Source organism: Pristiophorus japonicus, chromosome 27 (assembly GCF_044704955.1).
Source record: "Pristiophorus japonicus isolate sPriJap1 chromosome 27, sPriJap1.hap1, whole genome shotgun sequence".
NCBI classification, from domain to species: Eukaryota; Metazoa; Chordata; class Chondrichthyes; family Pristiophoridae; genus Pristiophorus; species Pristiophorus japonicus.
Window position 1 is genome coordinate 1004603 of NC_092003.1, and position 16724 is coordinate 1021326.

The 16724-nt window shown below is 53.6% G+C and overlaps 1 protein-coding gene across 1 annotated transcript in view; it reads left to right on the top strand.

Moving 5' to 3' along the window:
* The window catches only part of naa40 (N-alpha-acetyltransferase 40, NatD catalytic subunit), a 37240-nt gene extending 20923 nt beyond the window's left edge, over positions 1–16317 (top strand). The window contains exons 7-9 of the mRNA XM_070868074.1: positions 11095–11135; positions 11233–11336; positions 16178–16317. Of these exons, the coding sequence (XP_070724175.1) occupies positions 11095–11135; positions 11233–11318 (127 nt within the window). The 3' untranslated portion in view covers positions 11319–11336; positions 16178–16317. The remainder of the gene's footprint in view (positions 1–11094; positions 11136–11232; positions 11337–16177) is intronic.
* Positions 16318–16724: the final 407 nt, after the last annotated feature.

Below are 16724 nucleotides of genomic sequence, written 5' to 3' on the forward strand. Positions count from 1 at the left end.
AATATTTATTCCTCAATCAACATAACAAAAACATTATCTGGGTCATTGTCACATCGCTGTGTGTGGGAGCTTGCTGTGCGCAAATTGCCTGCTGAGTTTACCACATTACAACAGTGACCACACTCCAAAAGTATTTAATTGGCTCTACAGTGCTTTGAGACGTCCAGTGGTCATGCAAAGCACTATATAAATGCAAGATGGTAGTTTCCAGTGATTTGTCCACAACTGCTTTGGGACTGCCAGGTCTGTAGTCACCTGGTTTTTCTCTCCCTGTCCCTTATTAAGTAATAGCATGGCATTTACAATTGTCCAATCCACAGGCACGATTCCTGAATCTGGAGACCCTGGGAAAATTATGTCTAACACACCTACAATTTCTCCCCCTATTTCTCCGGGGTTGAGGAATGACCGGAACAAACTCGTCAAGTTTCAGAAGGATTGTGATGAGGTAAATGGTGCGAGGTGGTAACGAGGGAGCACAAGATGGAAGGTGAGAGAAAACAAGTCTTTACAGAGCTGGTCAGAATGTGTCCTAAACCATGACTGAAGCGGAGCTTCTAAACTCTTTATAAGCTTAAACATGAAGAACATATGAAATAGGAGCAGGAGTCAGCCATTCGGCCCCTCGAGCCTGCTCCACCATTTAATACCATCATGGCTGATCTGATTATGGACTCAGCTCCACTTCCCCGCCCACTCCCCATAATCTTTCAGTCCCTTATCGCTCAAAAATCTGTCTATCTCCGTCTTAAATATATTCAATGACCCAGCCTCCACAGCTCTCGGGGGCAGAGAATTCCACAGATTGAGAGAAGAAATTCCTCATCTCAGTTCAAATGGGCGGCCCCTATTCTGAAACTATACCCCCTAGTTCTAGATTTCCCCATGACGGGAAACATCCTCTCTGCATCAACCTTGTTGAGCCCCCTCAGTATCATAAGATCACCTCTCATTCTTCTGAACTGCAATGAGTAGAGGCCCAATCTACTCAGCCTTTCTTCATAAGTCAACCCCTCATCTCGGGAATCAACCGAGTGAACCTTCTCTGAACAGCCTCCAATGCAAGTAAATCCCTCCTTAAATAAGGAGACTAAAACTGTACGCAGTACTCCAGGTGTGACCTCACCAATATCCTGTGCAGTTGAAGCAGGACTTCTCTGCTTTTATACTCTATCCCCCTTGCAATAAAGGCCAACATTCCATTTGCCTTCCTGATCACTTGCTGTACCTGCATAGTAACCTTTTGTATTTCATGCACAAGTACCCCCAGGTCCCTCTGTACTGCAGCATTTTGTAATTTTTCTCCATTTAAATAATAATTTGCTTTATTTTTCCTGCCAAAGTGGATAACCTCACATTCTACTCCATCTGCCAAATTTTTTGCCCACTCACTTAGCCTGCCTATATCCCTTTGCAGATTTTTTGTGTCCCCCTCACAACTTGCTTTCCCAGCCATCTTTGTATCATCAGCAAACTTGGCTACATTACACTCGGTCCCTTCATCCAAGTCATTAATATAGATTGTAAATAGTTGAGGCCCCAGCACCGATCCCTGTGGCACCCCACTAGTCACTGTTTGCCAACCAGAAAATGACCCATTTATCCCGACTCTCTGTTTTTGGTTAGCCAATCCTCTATCCATGCTAATATATTGCCCCAACCCCGTGAACTTTTATCTTGTGCAGTAACCTTTTATGTGGCACCTTATCGAATGCCTTCTGGAAATCCAAATACACCACATCCACTGGTTCCCCGATCCACCCTGCTCATTACATCCTCAAAGAACTCCAGCAAATTTGTCAAACATGATTTCCCTTTCACAAAACCATGCTGACTCTGCTTGAATGTATTATGCTTTTCCAAATGTCCCGCTACTGCTTCCTTAATAACGGACTCCAGTATTTTCCCAATGACAGATGTTCGGCTAACTGATGTGTGGAGGGAGCCAGAGTGTCTGGAGGTGCTGGTTGAGGTCACAAAGAGGAGAACAATGGGTTTGTGACTCCGTGAACAGTCCAGTAATCAAACTGGCCAGCTCACATCCTTCAGCTTCACAATGAAGATCCTCGGGCCATCACTCAGCGCCTTCCTCGTGCTTTTTCTTTCAGTGGGCGAGTAAAAACCTTCCTGCCGTTGCTTAATTGGTTTGATCTTGGGGGGTGGGGTTGCTGCACCGGGAGCCATGGGAGGTTCCGAGACACCAGGCTTGGTCCCCGCTCAGATCCCACACACCTTCCAGCAGGGATCGGTGGATAGCAATCGGGATTTTTGCCCCTAGCCCCTCCCCTCGGTACCCCAGGGGCTCTGAGGCCAATTCTAGCACCCGAGCTACATAGAGGGACTAATGTAGAAGTGCGCGCCCTGTTACAATAAACCCCCCACCCCCTAAACCCACTTCACTTCACGTGTATACTTGGTCTTGACTTCCCGTGTGCACTGCCATGGTTGGGGTTATTTCACCTGGATGGACTGGGGAATCAACCCGAGAACCTTCTCGGGTTCCAACCCAGATGATCTGGTCACTTATCTCATTGTGGTTTGTGGGAGCTTGTTGTGCATAAATTGGCTGCCGCACATCTTGCATGACAACAGTGACCCCACGTCAAAAAAAAAGTACTTCATTGTCTGTAAAGCGCTTTGGGCGTCCTGCAATGGTGAAAGACACTTCTTCAGAGAACCATCACCAAATCTTTTGTGTTGCAGTTGCGTGAATGTTCTTTATAAAAAAAAATTGGGGGGAGGGGAGTTTGGTGGGTGGGGGATCTGGGTGATACAGAGCATTAGAGAACAGCCTTGTACCCAAACCATCATCTAACAACAACTTGTATTTATATAGCATCTCTAACGTAGTAAACGTCCCAAGGTGCTTCACAGGAGCGATTATCAAACAAAATTACAGAGATAGGGAGGGGTGTAGGGGCTGGAGGAGGTTACAGAGATAGGGAGGGGTGTAGGGGCTGGAGGAGGTTACAGAGATAGGGAGAGGTGTAGGGGTTGGAGGAGGTTACAGAGATAGGGAGGGGTGTAGGGCTGGAAGAGGTTACAGAGATAGGGAGGGGTGTAGAGGTTGGAGGAGGTTACAGAGATAGGGAGGGGTGTAGGGGCTGGAGGAGTTTACAGAGATAGGGAGGGGTGTAGAGGCTGGAGGAGATTACAGAGATAGGGAGGGGTGTAGAGGCTGGAGGAGGTTACAGAGATAGGGAGGGGTGTAGAGGCTGGAGGAGATTACAGAGATAGGGAGAGGTGTAGGAGCTGGAGGGGGTTACAGAGATAGGGAGGGGTGTTGGGGCTGGAGGGGGTTACAGAGATAGGGAGGGGTGTAGGGGCTGGAGGAGATTACAGAGATAGGGAGGGGTGTAGGGGCTGGAGGAGGTTACAGAGATAGGTAGGGGCTGGAGGGGGTTACCGAGATAGGGAGGGGTGTTGGGGCTGGAGGGGGTTACAGAGATAGGGAGGGGTGTAGGGGCTGGAGGAGGTTACAGAGATAGAGAGGGGTGTAGGGGGCTGGAGGGGGTTACAGAGATAGGGAGGGGTGTAGGGGCTGGAGGAGGTTACAGAGATAGGGAGGGCTGGAGGGGGTTACAGAGATAGGGAGGGGTGTAGGGGCTGGAGGAGGTTACAGAGATAGGGAGGGGTGTAGGGGGCTGGAGGGGGTTACAGATATAGGGAGGGGTGTAGAGGTTGGAGGAGATTACTGAGATAGGGAGGGGTGTAGAGGCTGGAGGAGGTTTCAGAGATAGGGAGAGGTGTAGAGGCTGGAGGAGATTACAGAGATAGGGAGGGGTGTAGAGGCTGGAGGAGATTACAGAGATAGGGAGAGGTGTAGGAGCTGGAGGGGGTTACAGAGATAGGGAGGGGTGTTGGGGCTGGAGGGGGTTACAGAGATAGGGAGGGGTGTAGGGGCTGGAGGAGATTACAGAGATAGGGAGGGGTGTAGGGGCTGGAGGAGGTTACAGAGATAGGTAGGGGCTGGAGGGGGTTACCGAGATAGGGAGGGGTGTTGGGGCTGGAGGGGGTTACAGAGATAGGGAGGGCTGTAGGGGCTGGAGGAGGTTACAGAGATAGGGAGGGGTGTAGGGGGCTGGAGGGGGTTACAGAGATAGGGAGGGGTGTAGGGGCTGGAGGAGGTTACAGAGATAGGGAGGGCTGGAGGGGGTTACAGAGATAGGGAGGGGTATAGAGGCTGGAGGAGGTTACAGAGATAGGGAGGGGTGTAGAGGCTGGAGGAGATTACAGAGATAGGGAGAGGTGTAGGGGCTGGAGGGGGTTACAGAGATAGGTAGGGGCTGGAGGGGGTTACCGAGATAGGGAGGGGTGTTGGGGCTGGAGGGGGTTACAGAGATAGGGAGGGGTGTAGGGGCTGGAGGAGGTTACAGAGATAGGGAGGGGTGTAGGGGGCTGGAGGGGGTTACAGAGATAGGGAGGGGTGTAGGGGCTGGAGGAGGTTACAGAGATAGGGAGGGCTGGAGGGGGTTACAGAGATAGGGAGGGGTGTAGGGGGCTGGAGGGGGTTACAGATATAGGGAGGGGTGTAGAGGCTGGAGGAGATTACTGAGATAGGGAGGGGTGTAGAGGCTGGAGGAGGTTTCAGAGATAGGGAGAGGTGTAGAGGCTGGAGGAGATTACAGAGATAGGGAGAGGTGTAGGGGCTGGAGGGGGTTACCGAGATAGGGTGGGGTGTTGGGGCTGGAGGGGGTTACAGAGATAGGGAGGGGTGTAGGGGCTGGAGGAGGTTACAGAGATAGGGAGGGATGTAGCGGGCTGGAGGGGGTTACAGAGATAGGGAGGGGTGTAGGGGCTGGAGGAGGTTACAGAGATAGGGAGGGCTGGAGGGGGTTACAGAGATAGGGAGGGGTGTAGGGGCTGGAGGAGGTTACAGAGATAGGGAGGGGTGTAGGGGCTGGAGGGGGTTACAGAGATAGGGAGGGGTGTAGGGGCTGGAGGAGGTTACAGAGATAGGGAAGAGGCCATGGAAGGATTTGACCACCAGAATGAGAATTTTGAAATCGAGGCGTTGCCAGACCGGAAGCCAATGCAGGTCAGCGAGCACAGGGGTAACGACTTTGTCTATATGTGTGAAGATATTGTGACAAGTTCTGCTAGAGAAAGATCAGGAACACAATACAAAGAATGGTTAATATCCAATTCCAACATAGGTTGACGGGATGAAAGTCTTCAGTTTCAGCTGGCAATCAGAGTCCGATGTGAGATGACCTGTCAGTCTACATCCATTTCCGAGTGGACAGGGTCAGATTAGGAAGCCAGAGGATGGCTTGAGTTAGAATTGGAAACTGCCACACCAGTGCAGCCAGGACTGAGAAGAGAGGCAGTGTGAAGTCTGCTGCGGTTCGGGGCTGAGACATGTTGGTTCAGTATTGAGAGCGATCTTTACTCTGTATCTAACCCCGTGCTCCACCTACGCTGGGAGTGTGTGATGGGACAGTGTAGAGGGAGCTTTACTCTGTATCTAACCCCGTGCTCTACCTACGCTGGGAGTGTTTGATGGGACAGTGTAGAGGGAGCTTTACTCTGTATCTAACCCCGTGCTGTACCTGCCCTGGGAGTGTTTGATGGGACAGTGTAGAGGGAGCTTTACTCTGTATCTAACCCCCTGTACCTGCCCTGGGAGTGTTTGATGGGACAGTGTAGAGGGAGCTTTACTCTGTATCTAACCCCGTGCTCTACCAACGCTGGGAGTGTTTGATGGGACAGTGTAGAGGGAGCTTTACTCTGTATCTAACCCCGTGCTGTACCTGTCCTGGGAGTGTTTGATGGGACAGTATAGAGGGAGCTTTACTCTGTATCTAACCCCCTGTACCTGCCCTGGGAGTGTTTGATGGGACAGTGTAGAGGGAGCTTTACTCTGTATCTAACCCCCTGTACCTGCCCTGGGAGTGTTTGATGGGACAGTGTAGAGGGAGCTTTACTCTGTATCTAACCCCGTGCTCTACCTACGCTGGGAGTGTTTGATGGGACAGTGTAGAGGGAGCTTTACTCTGTATCTAACCCCCTGTACCTGACCTGGGAGTGTTTGATGGGACAGTATAGAGGGAGCTTTACTCTGTATCTAACCCCCTGTACCTGCCCTGGGAGTGTTTGATGGGACAGTGTAGAGGGAGCTTTACTCTGTATCTAACCCCCTGTACCTGCCCTGGGAGTGTTTGATGGGACAGTATCGAGGGAGCTTTACTCTGTATCTAACCCCCTGTACCTGCCCTGGGAGTGTTTGATTGGGACAGTGTAAAGGGAACTTTACTCTGTATCTAACCCCGTGCTGTACCTGTCCTGGGAGTGTTTGATGGGACAGTGTAGAGGGAGCTTTACTCTGTATCTAACCCCCTGTACCTGCCCTGGGAGTGTTTGATGGGACAGTGTAAAGGGAGCTTTACTCTGTATCTAACCCCCTGTACCTGCCCTGGGAGTGTTTCATGGGACAGTGTAGAGGGAGCTTTACTCTGTATCTAACCCCGTGCTGTACCTGCCCTGGGAGTGTTTGATGGGACAGTGTCGAGGGAGCTTTACTCTGTATCTAACCTGTGCTGTACCTGCCCTGGGAGTGTTTGATGGGACAGTGTAGAGGGAGCTTTACTCTGTATCTAACCCCGTGCTGTACCTGTCCTGGGAGTGTTTGATGGGACAGTGTAGAGGGAGCTTTACTCTGTATCTAACCCCCTGTGCCTGCCCTGGGAGTGTTTGATGGGACAGTGCAGAGGGGACTTTACTCTGTATCTAACCCCGTGCTGTCCCTGCCCTGGGAGTGTTTGATGGGACAGTGTAGAGGGGACTTTACTCTGTATCTAACCCCGTGCTGTCCCTGCCCTGGGAGTGTTTGATGGGGACAGTGTAGAGGGAGCTTTACTCTGTATCTAACCCCCTGTACCTGCCCTGGGAGTGTTTGATGGGACAGTGTAGAGGGAGCTTTACTCTGTATCTAACCCCCTGTACCTGCCCTGGGAGTGTTTGATGGGACAGTGTAGAGGGAACTTTACTCTGTATCTAACCCCCTGTACCTGCCCTGGGAGTGTTTGATGGGACAGTGTAGAGGGAGCTTTACTCTGTATCTAACCTCGTGCTGTACCTGCCCTGGGAGTGTTTGATGGGACAGTGCAGAGGGAGCTTTACTCTGTATCTAACCCCCTGTACCTGCCCTGGGAGTGTTTGAGGGGACAGTGTAGAGGGGACTTTACTCTGTATCTAACCACCTGTACCTGCCCTGGGAATGTTTGATGGGACAGTGTAAAGGGAGCTTTACTCTGTATCTAACCCCGTGCTGTCCCTGCCCTGGGAGTGTTTGATGGGACAGTGTAGAGGGAGCTTTACTCTGTATCTAACCCCCTGTATCTGCCCTGGGAGTGTTTGATGGGACAGTGTAGAGGGAGCTTTACTCTGTATCTAACCCCCTGTATCTGCCCTGGGAATGTTTGATGGGACAGTGTAAAGGGAGCTTTACTCTGTATCTAACCCCGTGCTGTCCCTGCCCTGGGAGTGTTTGATGGGACAGTGTAGAGGGAGCTTTACTCTGTATCTAACCCCCTGTATCTGCCCTGGGAGTGTTTGATGGGACAGTGTAGAGGGAGCTTTACTCTGTATCTAACCCCCTGTATCTGCCCTGGGAATGTTTGATGGGACAGTGTAAAGGGAGCTTTACTCTGTATCTAACCCCGTGCTGTCCCTGCCCTGGGAGTGAGTGATGGGACTTGCTAACCCCTTGACTGGTACATTGATGAGTTATTGGACTGCGGAGGGCACTGCCTCAGCCAACATACGGAGAATATAATGAGGGGTGGCAGCTTTGCATTTGCTGCTATTGCCCGCAGGGTGAGTGAGACCTGGGAACTATAGGGCGCGGCGGAGGCCGGAGAGAAGGAGTGTGTGAGCCTCGAGAGTGGGGCGAGTTCCAGTCCCCACTTGTGCCGCGGTGACTAGCGTTCTACCTCCTTAGCACGGACTTGCTGCTCTCTGCTTCCGAGCGTGTGAGACTGTCGCAGGAGTCTGACCTCCCCACCACAGCCAGGGATGCAGCGGGACAGTTCTGGCCATTCCCTACGGGCATTGCCTCACTCACCATTGTCACAGAGGAGCAGCAGTCCAGGCTGAACAACAATCTGTCTTTATATAGCGCCTTTAACGTAGTGAAACGTGCCAAGGTGCTTCACAGCAGTCTTATGAGACGGAAGATTTGACACCAAGCCGCGTAAGGAGAAATTAGCGCAGGCGACCAAAAGCTGGGTCTCAGAGGTGGGTTTTAAGGAGCGTCTTGAAGGAGGAGAGAGGCGGAGAGGTTTAGGGAGGGAGTTCCAGAGCTTGGGGCCCAGGCAACAGAAGGCACGGCCACCGATGGTGGAGCGATTATAATCAGGGATGGTCAGGAGGGCAGAATTAGAGGAGTGCAGACATCTCGGGGGGTTGTGGGTTTGGAGGAGGTTACAGAGATAGGGAGGGGCGAGGGCCATGGAGGGATTTGTAAACAAGGATGATAATTTTAAAATCGAGGCGTTGCTTAACCGGGAGCCAATGTAGGTCAGCGAGCACAGGGGGTGATGGGTGAGCGGGACTGGGTGCGAGTTAGGACACGGGGCAGTGAGCACAGGGGGTGATGGGTGAGCGGGATTTGGTGCGAGTTAGGACACGGGGCAGCAAACACAGGGGGTGATGGGTGAGCGGGACTCGGTGTGAGTTAGGACACGGGGCAGCGAGCACAGGGGGTGATGGGTGAGCGGGACTGGGTGTGAGTTAGGACACGGTCAGTGAGCACAGGGGGTGATGGGTGAGCGGGACTTGGTGCGAGTTAGGACACGGGTCAGTGAGCACAGGGGGTGATGGGTGAGCGGGACTTGGTGCGAGTTAGGACACGGGTCAGTGAGCACAGGGGGTGATGGGTGAGTGGGACTGGGTGTGAGTTAGGACACGGGGCAGTGAGCACAAGGGGTGATGGGTGAGTGGGACTGGGTGTGAGTTAGGACATGGGGGCAGTGAGCACAGGGGGTGATGGGTGAGTGGGACTGGGTGTGAGTTAGGACACGGGGCAGTGAGCACAGGGGGTGATGGGTGAGCGGGACTCGGTGCGAGTTAGGACACGGGGCAGTGAGCACAGGGGGTGATGGGTGAGCGGGACTGGGTGTGAGTTAGGACACGGGTCAGTGAGCACAGGAGGTGATGGGTGAGCGGGACTGGGTGTGAGTTAGGACACGGGGTCAGTGAGCACAGGGGGTGATGGGTGAGCGGGACGGTGCGAGTTAGGACACGGGGCAGTGAGCACAGGGGGTGATGGGTGAGCGGGACTGGGTGTGAGTTAGGACACGGGGTCAGTGAGCACAGGGGGTGATGGGTGAGCGGGACTGGGTGCGAGTTAGGACACGGGGTCAGTGAGCACAGGGGGTGATGGGTGAGCGGGACGGTGCGAGTTAGGACACGGGGTCAGTGAGCACAGGGGGTGATGGGTGAGCGGGACTGGGTGTGAGTTAGGACACGGGGCAGCTGAGTTTTGGATCACCTCTACTTTACGTCGGGTAGAATGTGGGAGGCCGGCCAGGAGTGCGTTGAATAGTCAAGTCTGGAGGTAATAAAGGCATGGATGAGGGTTTCAGCAGCGGATGAGCTGAGGCAGGGGAGGAGACGGAGGATGTTACGGAGGGGGAAATAGCCGGGTTTAGTTATGCTGTGGATATGTGGTTGAAAGCTCATTTCAGGGTCAGATCTGACACCCAGGTTGTGAACAGTCTGGTTCAGCCTCAGACAGGAGTTGGGGAGAGGGATGGAGTCAGTGGCTGGGGAATGGAGTTTGTGGCGGGGACCGAAAACAATGGCTTTGGTCTTCCCAATATTCAACCGGAGAAAATTTCTGCTGATCCAGAACTGGATGTGGGACAGGCAGACTGACAATTTAGAGAGCGAGGAGGGGTGGAGAGAGGTGGTGATGAGGTAGAGCTGGCTGTTATCAGCGTACATGTGGGAACTGATGCTGTGTTTCCGGATGATGTCGCCAAGGGGCAGCATGTAGATGGGGAATAGGAGGGGGCCAAGGACAGATCCTGGGGGGACACCAGGGGTAACAGAGTAACCAGGTTATTGGATCACGGACGGAGCACAGTCGAGCTCTTGTCTGAAGTGTTTCCATCAGGAGGGGGTTGCTAGTTTTGGGTTTTTTGCCCTCACTTGCCCAAGGACAGTGTCAGCACCCCGAGACCACAGTCCCGACTGATCTCAGTGGGCTCCGCACAGATCGGGGACTGAAGGTGTGATTCCTACCCCCACCTGTGCAGTGCCAGAGAGACAGTGCAGTTAGCAGTGGGGTCATCAGGGGCCTGGTAAAGCTGCACCCATCAGTCACCCCAGTTTGCAATGTCTCCCTTGGGTGTGCCTCGCCTCTCAAGGCATCGCCTTAAACAAGAGAGTGATTAAATATCAGTCCATCCAACTGCAACATTCCTTCTGAAAGCCTTGCTCCCTTTGTATTCTCAGTGTGGGAATTCACTCCGGTATTGAGCGACAGGAACTTATTTATTATTTATTCATTCCTGGGATGTGAACATAACGTAAGAAATAGGAGCAGGAGTCGGCCATTCGGCCCCTCGAGCCTGCTCCGCCATTTAATACGATCATGGCTGATCCGATCATGGACTCAGCTCCACTTCCCCGCCCGCTCCCCATAACCCTTCACTCCCTTATCGCTCAAAAATCTGTCTATCTCCACCTTAAATATATTCAATGTCCCAGCCTCCACAGCTCTCTGGGGCAGGGAATTCCACAGATTTACAACCCTCTGAGAGAAGAAATTCCTCCTCATCTCAGTTTTAAATGGGCGGCCCCTTATTCTGAGACTATGCCCCCTAGTTCTAGATTCCCCCACGAGGGGTAACATCCTCTCTGCATCTACCCTGTCCAGCCCCCTCATAATCTTATATGTTTCAATAAGATCACCTCTCATTCTTCTAAACTCCAATGTGTACAGGCCCCACCTGCTCAACTTTTCCTCATAAGTCAACCCCTTCTTTTAGCGGTTAACTGAGCCATTAAAGTGGCCTGCTCATGAAACAGTTATCGAGAAGTGGCCTGTCCCCTCAGTAATGCTCTGTGGTTTTTTATCTCTTTCAGAATTTTCGAGGGCTGCGAGTATTCACAATTTCTCTTGGCCGGTGAGCAGCCGAGTTCAGAATTCCACGCGAGCGTAAAGCAGGGGCGCTGGGGGTTGATAAAGAAACTCGGTTCACCTTGTTTCTCTGCTCTCTTTAGGCGGACTGCGACTACACCACGATCTGTGTGCGGGAATTACGCCCAGTCTGTGGGACAGACGGACAGACTTACAAGAATCGCTGTGACCTCTGCAAGGAAAAAATGTGAGCCTCTTTATCTCCGTATTCTGATTAATCAGCAAAGCCACTTGTGCACAGGAAGCTAACACGTTCGAGGAACATCTCTCCGCAATTAGGCTCTCTCCAGTTTAAGCCAACGCATGTTGGAGGGGCGGTACTGAGGGAGTGCCGCACTGTCGGAGGGGCAGTACTGAGGGAGTGCCGCACTGTCGGAGGGGCAGTACTGAGGGAGTGCCGCACTGTCGGAGGGGCAGTACTGAGGGAGTGCCGCACTGTCGGAGTGGCAGTACTGAGGGAGTGCCGCACTGTGGGAGGGGCAGTACTGAGGGAGTGCCGTACTGTCGGAGGGGCAGTACTGAGGGAGTGCCGCACTGTCGGAGGGGCAGTACTGAGGGAGTGCCGCACTGTCAGAGGGGCAGTACTGAGGGAGTGCCGCACTGTCGGAGGGGCAGTACTGAGGGAGTGCCGCACTGTCGGAGGGGCAGTACTGAGGGAGTGCCGCACTGTCGGAGGGGCAGTAATGAGGGAGCGCCACACTGTCGGAGGGGCAGTACCGAGGGAGCGCCGCACTGTCGGAGGGGCGGTACTGAAGTCTCTCAGTGCTTACCGGCTCATCCGCCGGCCAGCCGGGAAATGAAGAAAGACTTGCATTTATATAGCGCCTTTCATGACCACCGGCCAATGAAATACTTTTGGAGTGCGCTCACTGTTGTAATGTGGGAAACGCCAATTTGCGCACAGCAAGCTCCCACGCACAGCGATGTGAGAATGACCCAGATCATCTGTTTTAGTGATGTTGGTCGAGGGATAAATATTGGCCCCAGGACACCGGGGAGAAGTCCCCTGCTCTTCTTCCAATAGTGGCCCCGGGATCTTTTACATCCACCCGAGAGGGGCAGATTTAGAGCATGACAACTCTAGCCTGCAGTCAGTATCTTCACGGCCCACAGACATCAGAAGACACAGGTTATTGTGTATCATTAGCAAATGAAGTTCAACACAGATAACTGTGAGGTATTACATTTTGGTGGGAAGAACAGGGGGCTCGCATTACTGGGAGGGTGTGAGTCTGGGTGGGGCAGAGGAGCAAAGGGATCTCGGCTGCACACACTCAAATCACTAAACGTTGTGACACAGGTTAGCAAGGCCATAAAAAGCAAACCAAACACTCGGGTTTATTTCTAGAGATATTGGGCCCAAGTTTCCACACGCGCCTAGAACGGCGCAGTCCCGACCTGGACGCACATTTTTCGCGCCACAAAGTGCGCCTAAAAAAAACCTCGGTATTCTCCACCTCCCTGCAGGTCCTCTGGCCCTCGGCGCAGCGCAGCAGGAGCTGTAGGGGGCGGAGCCAGGTCCCGGCGCTGAAAACAGTGCCGGGACCCCTGCACATGCGCGCTACAGTCAGTGCGCATGTGCAGTAGCTCCAGGCACCGAACTGTGTGGGAGGGGCCCGGAGCACGCAGCCCCCTAGCCCTGGCCCAATGGCCTCACTGGGGCTCCTCCCACGGCCAACTCCGCCACCGCCCCCCCGCCGACCAGACCCGACACCCGCTCCCCCCCCCCCCCGACTGGACCCGACACCCGCTCCCCCCCCCCCCCCGACTGGACCCGACCCGACCCGACCCCCCCCCCCCCCGACCCGACCCGCGCTCCCGCCCCCCGACCCGCCCCCCCCCCCCCCAACCAGACCCGACACCCGCTCCCCCCCCCCCCCCAACCAGACCCGACACCCGCTCCCCCCCCCGACTGGACCCGACCCGACACCCACTCCCGGACTGGATCCGACCTGACCTCCCCCCCTCCCCCCTCTCTCTCCCCCTCCCCCCCTCTCTCTCCCCCTCCCCCCCTCTCTCTCCCTCCCCCCTCTCTCTCCCTCCCCCCTCTCTCTCTCCCTCCCCCCCTCTCCCTCCCCCCCTCTCTCTCCCTCTCCCCCTCTCTCTCCCCCCCCTCTCTCCCCCCCCTCCTCTCTCTCCCCCCCTCTCTCTCCCTCTCCCCCTCTCTCTCCCCCCCTCCTCTCTCTCCCCCCCTCCTCTCTCTCCCTCCCCCCTCTCTCTCCCCCCCTCCCTCTCCCTCTCCCCCTCTCTCTCCCTCCCCCCTCTCTCTCCCCCCCTCTCTCTCTCCCTCTCTCTCCCTCTCTCTCCCCCTCCTCTCTCTCCCTCCCTCTCCCCCCTCTCTCTCCCTCCCCCCTCTCTCTCCCCCCCTCTCTCTCCCTCTCTCTCCCTCTCTCTCCCCCCCCTCTCTCTCCCTCCCCCTCTCTCTCCCTCCCTCTCCCCCCTCTCTCTCCCTCCCTCTCTTTCCTCTCCCCCCTTCTCTCTCCCTCTCTCTCCCCCCCCTCCCCCCTCTCTCTCCCTCTCTCCCCCTCTCCCCCCCTCTCTCTCCCTCTCTCTCCCCCTCCTCTCTCTCCCTCCCTCTCCCCCCTCTCTCTCCCTCCCCCCTCTCTCTCCCCCCCTCTCTCTCCCTCTCTCTCCCTCTCTCTCCCCCCCTCCCCCCCCTCTCTCTCCCCCCCCCTCTCTCTCCCTCTCTCCCCCCCCCGACCTGAACCGAACCTCCCCGACCCAACCCAACGCCACCTACCTGTAAATCTGGTGCTGGGGACGGGCCCTGCCCGAAGTCTCGGGCCGGCCCGTTCAGCCTTCAGTCCCGAAAGGCCTGCCTGAAGCACTTTCACACAGGTAGGAAGATGGTTTATTTAATCTTTTCTTTGCTTATAAATGTTTATTCAGGTTGGATTTATTTGTATAATATTTGTAGAAGTATAAATAAGGATTTATTGTAGAATTTAATGAGTTCCCCTCCCCCCTCCCTCGTTCTGGACGCCTAATTTGTAACCTGCGCCTGATTTTTTAATGTGTAGAACAGGTTTTCTCAGTTCTACAAATATCTTCACTTGCTCCATTCTAACTTAGTTTGGAGAACGTTTTCACTGTGGAAACTTTCAAATCAGGCGTCAGTGGCCGGAGACGCCCCCTTTTGAAGAAAAAATTCTGTTCCAAAGTAGAACTGTTCTACCTGACTAGAACTGCAGAAAATAAAATGTGGAGAATTGCGATTTCTAAGATAGTCCGTTCTCCATCAGTTGCTCCTAAAAATCAGGCGCAAATCATGTGGAAACTTGGGCCCGTAGAACTGAAAAGTAGGGAAGTTATGCTAAACCTGCATCGAACCTCAGTTAGACCACACTGGGAGCACTGTGCACAGTTCTGGTCTCCATATACCTGGGTTAGACCACACTGGGAGCACTGTGCACAGTTCTGGTCTCCATATACCTGGGTTAGACCACACTTGGAGCACTGTGCACAGTTCTGGTCTCCATATACCTGAGTTAGACCACACTGGGAGCACTGTGCACAGTTCTGGTCTCCATATACCTGGGTTAGACCACACTGGGAGCACTGTGCACAGTTCTGGTCTCCATATACCTGGGTTAGACCACACTTGGAGCACTGTGCACAGTTCTGGTCTCCATATACCTGGGTTAGACCACACTTGGAGCACTGTGCACAGTTCTGGTCTCCATATACCTGGGTTAGACCACACTGGGAGCACTGTGCACAGTTCTGGTCACCATATACCTGGGTTAGACCACACTTGGAGCACTGTGCACAGTTCTGGTCTCCATATACCTGGGTTAGACCACACTGGGAGCACCGTGCACAGTTCTGGTCTCCATATACCTGGGTTAGACCACACTGGGAGCACCGTGCACAGTTCTGGTCACCATATACCTGGGTTAGACCACACTGGGAGCACTGTGCACAGTTCTGGTCACCATATACCTGGGTTAGACCACACTGGGAGCACTGTGCACAGTTCTGGTCTCCATATACCTGGGTTAGACCACACTGGGAGCACTGCGTACAGTTCTGGTTGCTATATTATAAAATGGATATCGAGGCACTGGAGAGGGTGCAGAGAGGATTTACAAGGATGATACCAGAAATGCGAGGGTATACATATCAGGAAAGGATGAACAGGCTGGGTCTCTTTTCTCTTGAAAAAAGAAGGCTGAGGGGTGACCTAATAGAGGTCTTTAAAATGATGAAAGGGAGTGCATACAGAATGTTCCCCCTTGTGGGGGAGAGCAGAACTGGGGGCCACCAATATCAGACAGTCACTGATAAACCCAACGGGGAATTCAGGAGAAACTTCTTTACCCAGAGAGCGGTGAGAATGTGGAACTCGCTGCCACAGGGAGGGGTTGAGGTGAATAGTATCGATGTATTTAAGGGGAGGCTGGATAAACACACGGGGGAGAGAGGGATAGAGAGTTTTACTGATAGAGTTAAATGAGGAAAGACGGGAGGAGGATCGAGTGGAGCAGAAACCCAGGCACGGACTGGTTGGGCCCAATGGTCTGTATATCCCGTGTAATCCGATGTATTCTGTGCACCAGTCAGAAGCCACACATTGAGGATGAGAATTAATTTAAGGAAACAAATTGAGGATTGATTGAAGCAGCCAAGCCAGCAGGGGGTTCACAACCAGAAAACTGGGGTGCCCCTTTACCGAGGAACTGAAGATCAGCCATTGCACATGGCCCTTGTAAAGCATCTGCTTCATGGGGTCTTTGACAATCACACCACCGGTTCAACCACCAGGCTCACAACCACCTGCCCCATCGTGGATCCCCCGAACCCAACTGGCCGGGGTTTTATTGAGTCTCTGTGAATGATCACGTGACTGGCTAAGCCCCGCCCAACTCAACAGCTCGACCAACCTGTGAGCACTCTGTAATTACAGCCCTGATTTCCACGAGTGACTCCTGTTGGAAAGTGGGTGAACACTCGGGGCGGTGGGGGAGAGAGAAACGTTAACCACAATATGATGGACGGTTAAAGTTAACCTTCTGTGTTCACTTGCAGGAAGTCTGGTCGAGATATTAACATAAAGAATCACGGAAAATGTTGACCCACGGAGAGGCTCTCGATAGAACAAACTACAAGAATTTCACCACAAATCTAACTGACGTTTTGCTCATTGGGAATACAAGTACTTTTAAATTTTGTGAGCTTATAATTGTGAATAAAGTTAAAGCTGTTCTGAATGTGGCTGTTGCTCCGTGTCATGTCGTGGATGTTGCTCTGTTGGGAGTCGCTGGGGATCCCAAGGGAAGGGGTGTGTCCGATGCAATCGATCCGGGTTAAAGCAGGAAGGAAATGTCACCCCCACTGGACAGGCCACACACTGGGGGACAATGTGTGCCCCTCACAAAGGGGGTCACTAGGCTGCCCCAGCCCAAATCTGGCGAGTTGCTTTGGGACCTGTGTTTGGGGCAGGCAGGAGTGCGAAAAGTTACATCGACTCTGGCCATTTCTGCTTGGCGCATTTTTATTGGGTAATAAACCCGATTGACAGTTTTAGCCTGTGTGTCAGCCGGTGATTTAGTGGGTGGTACCCTCACCTCTGACT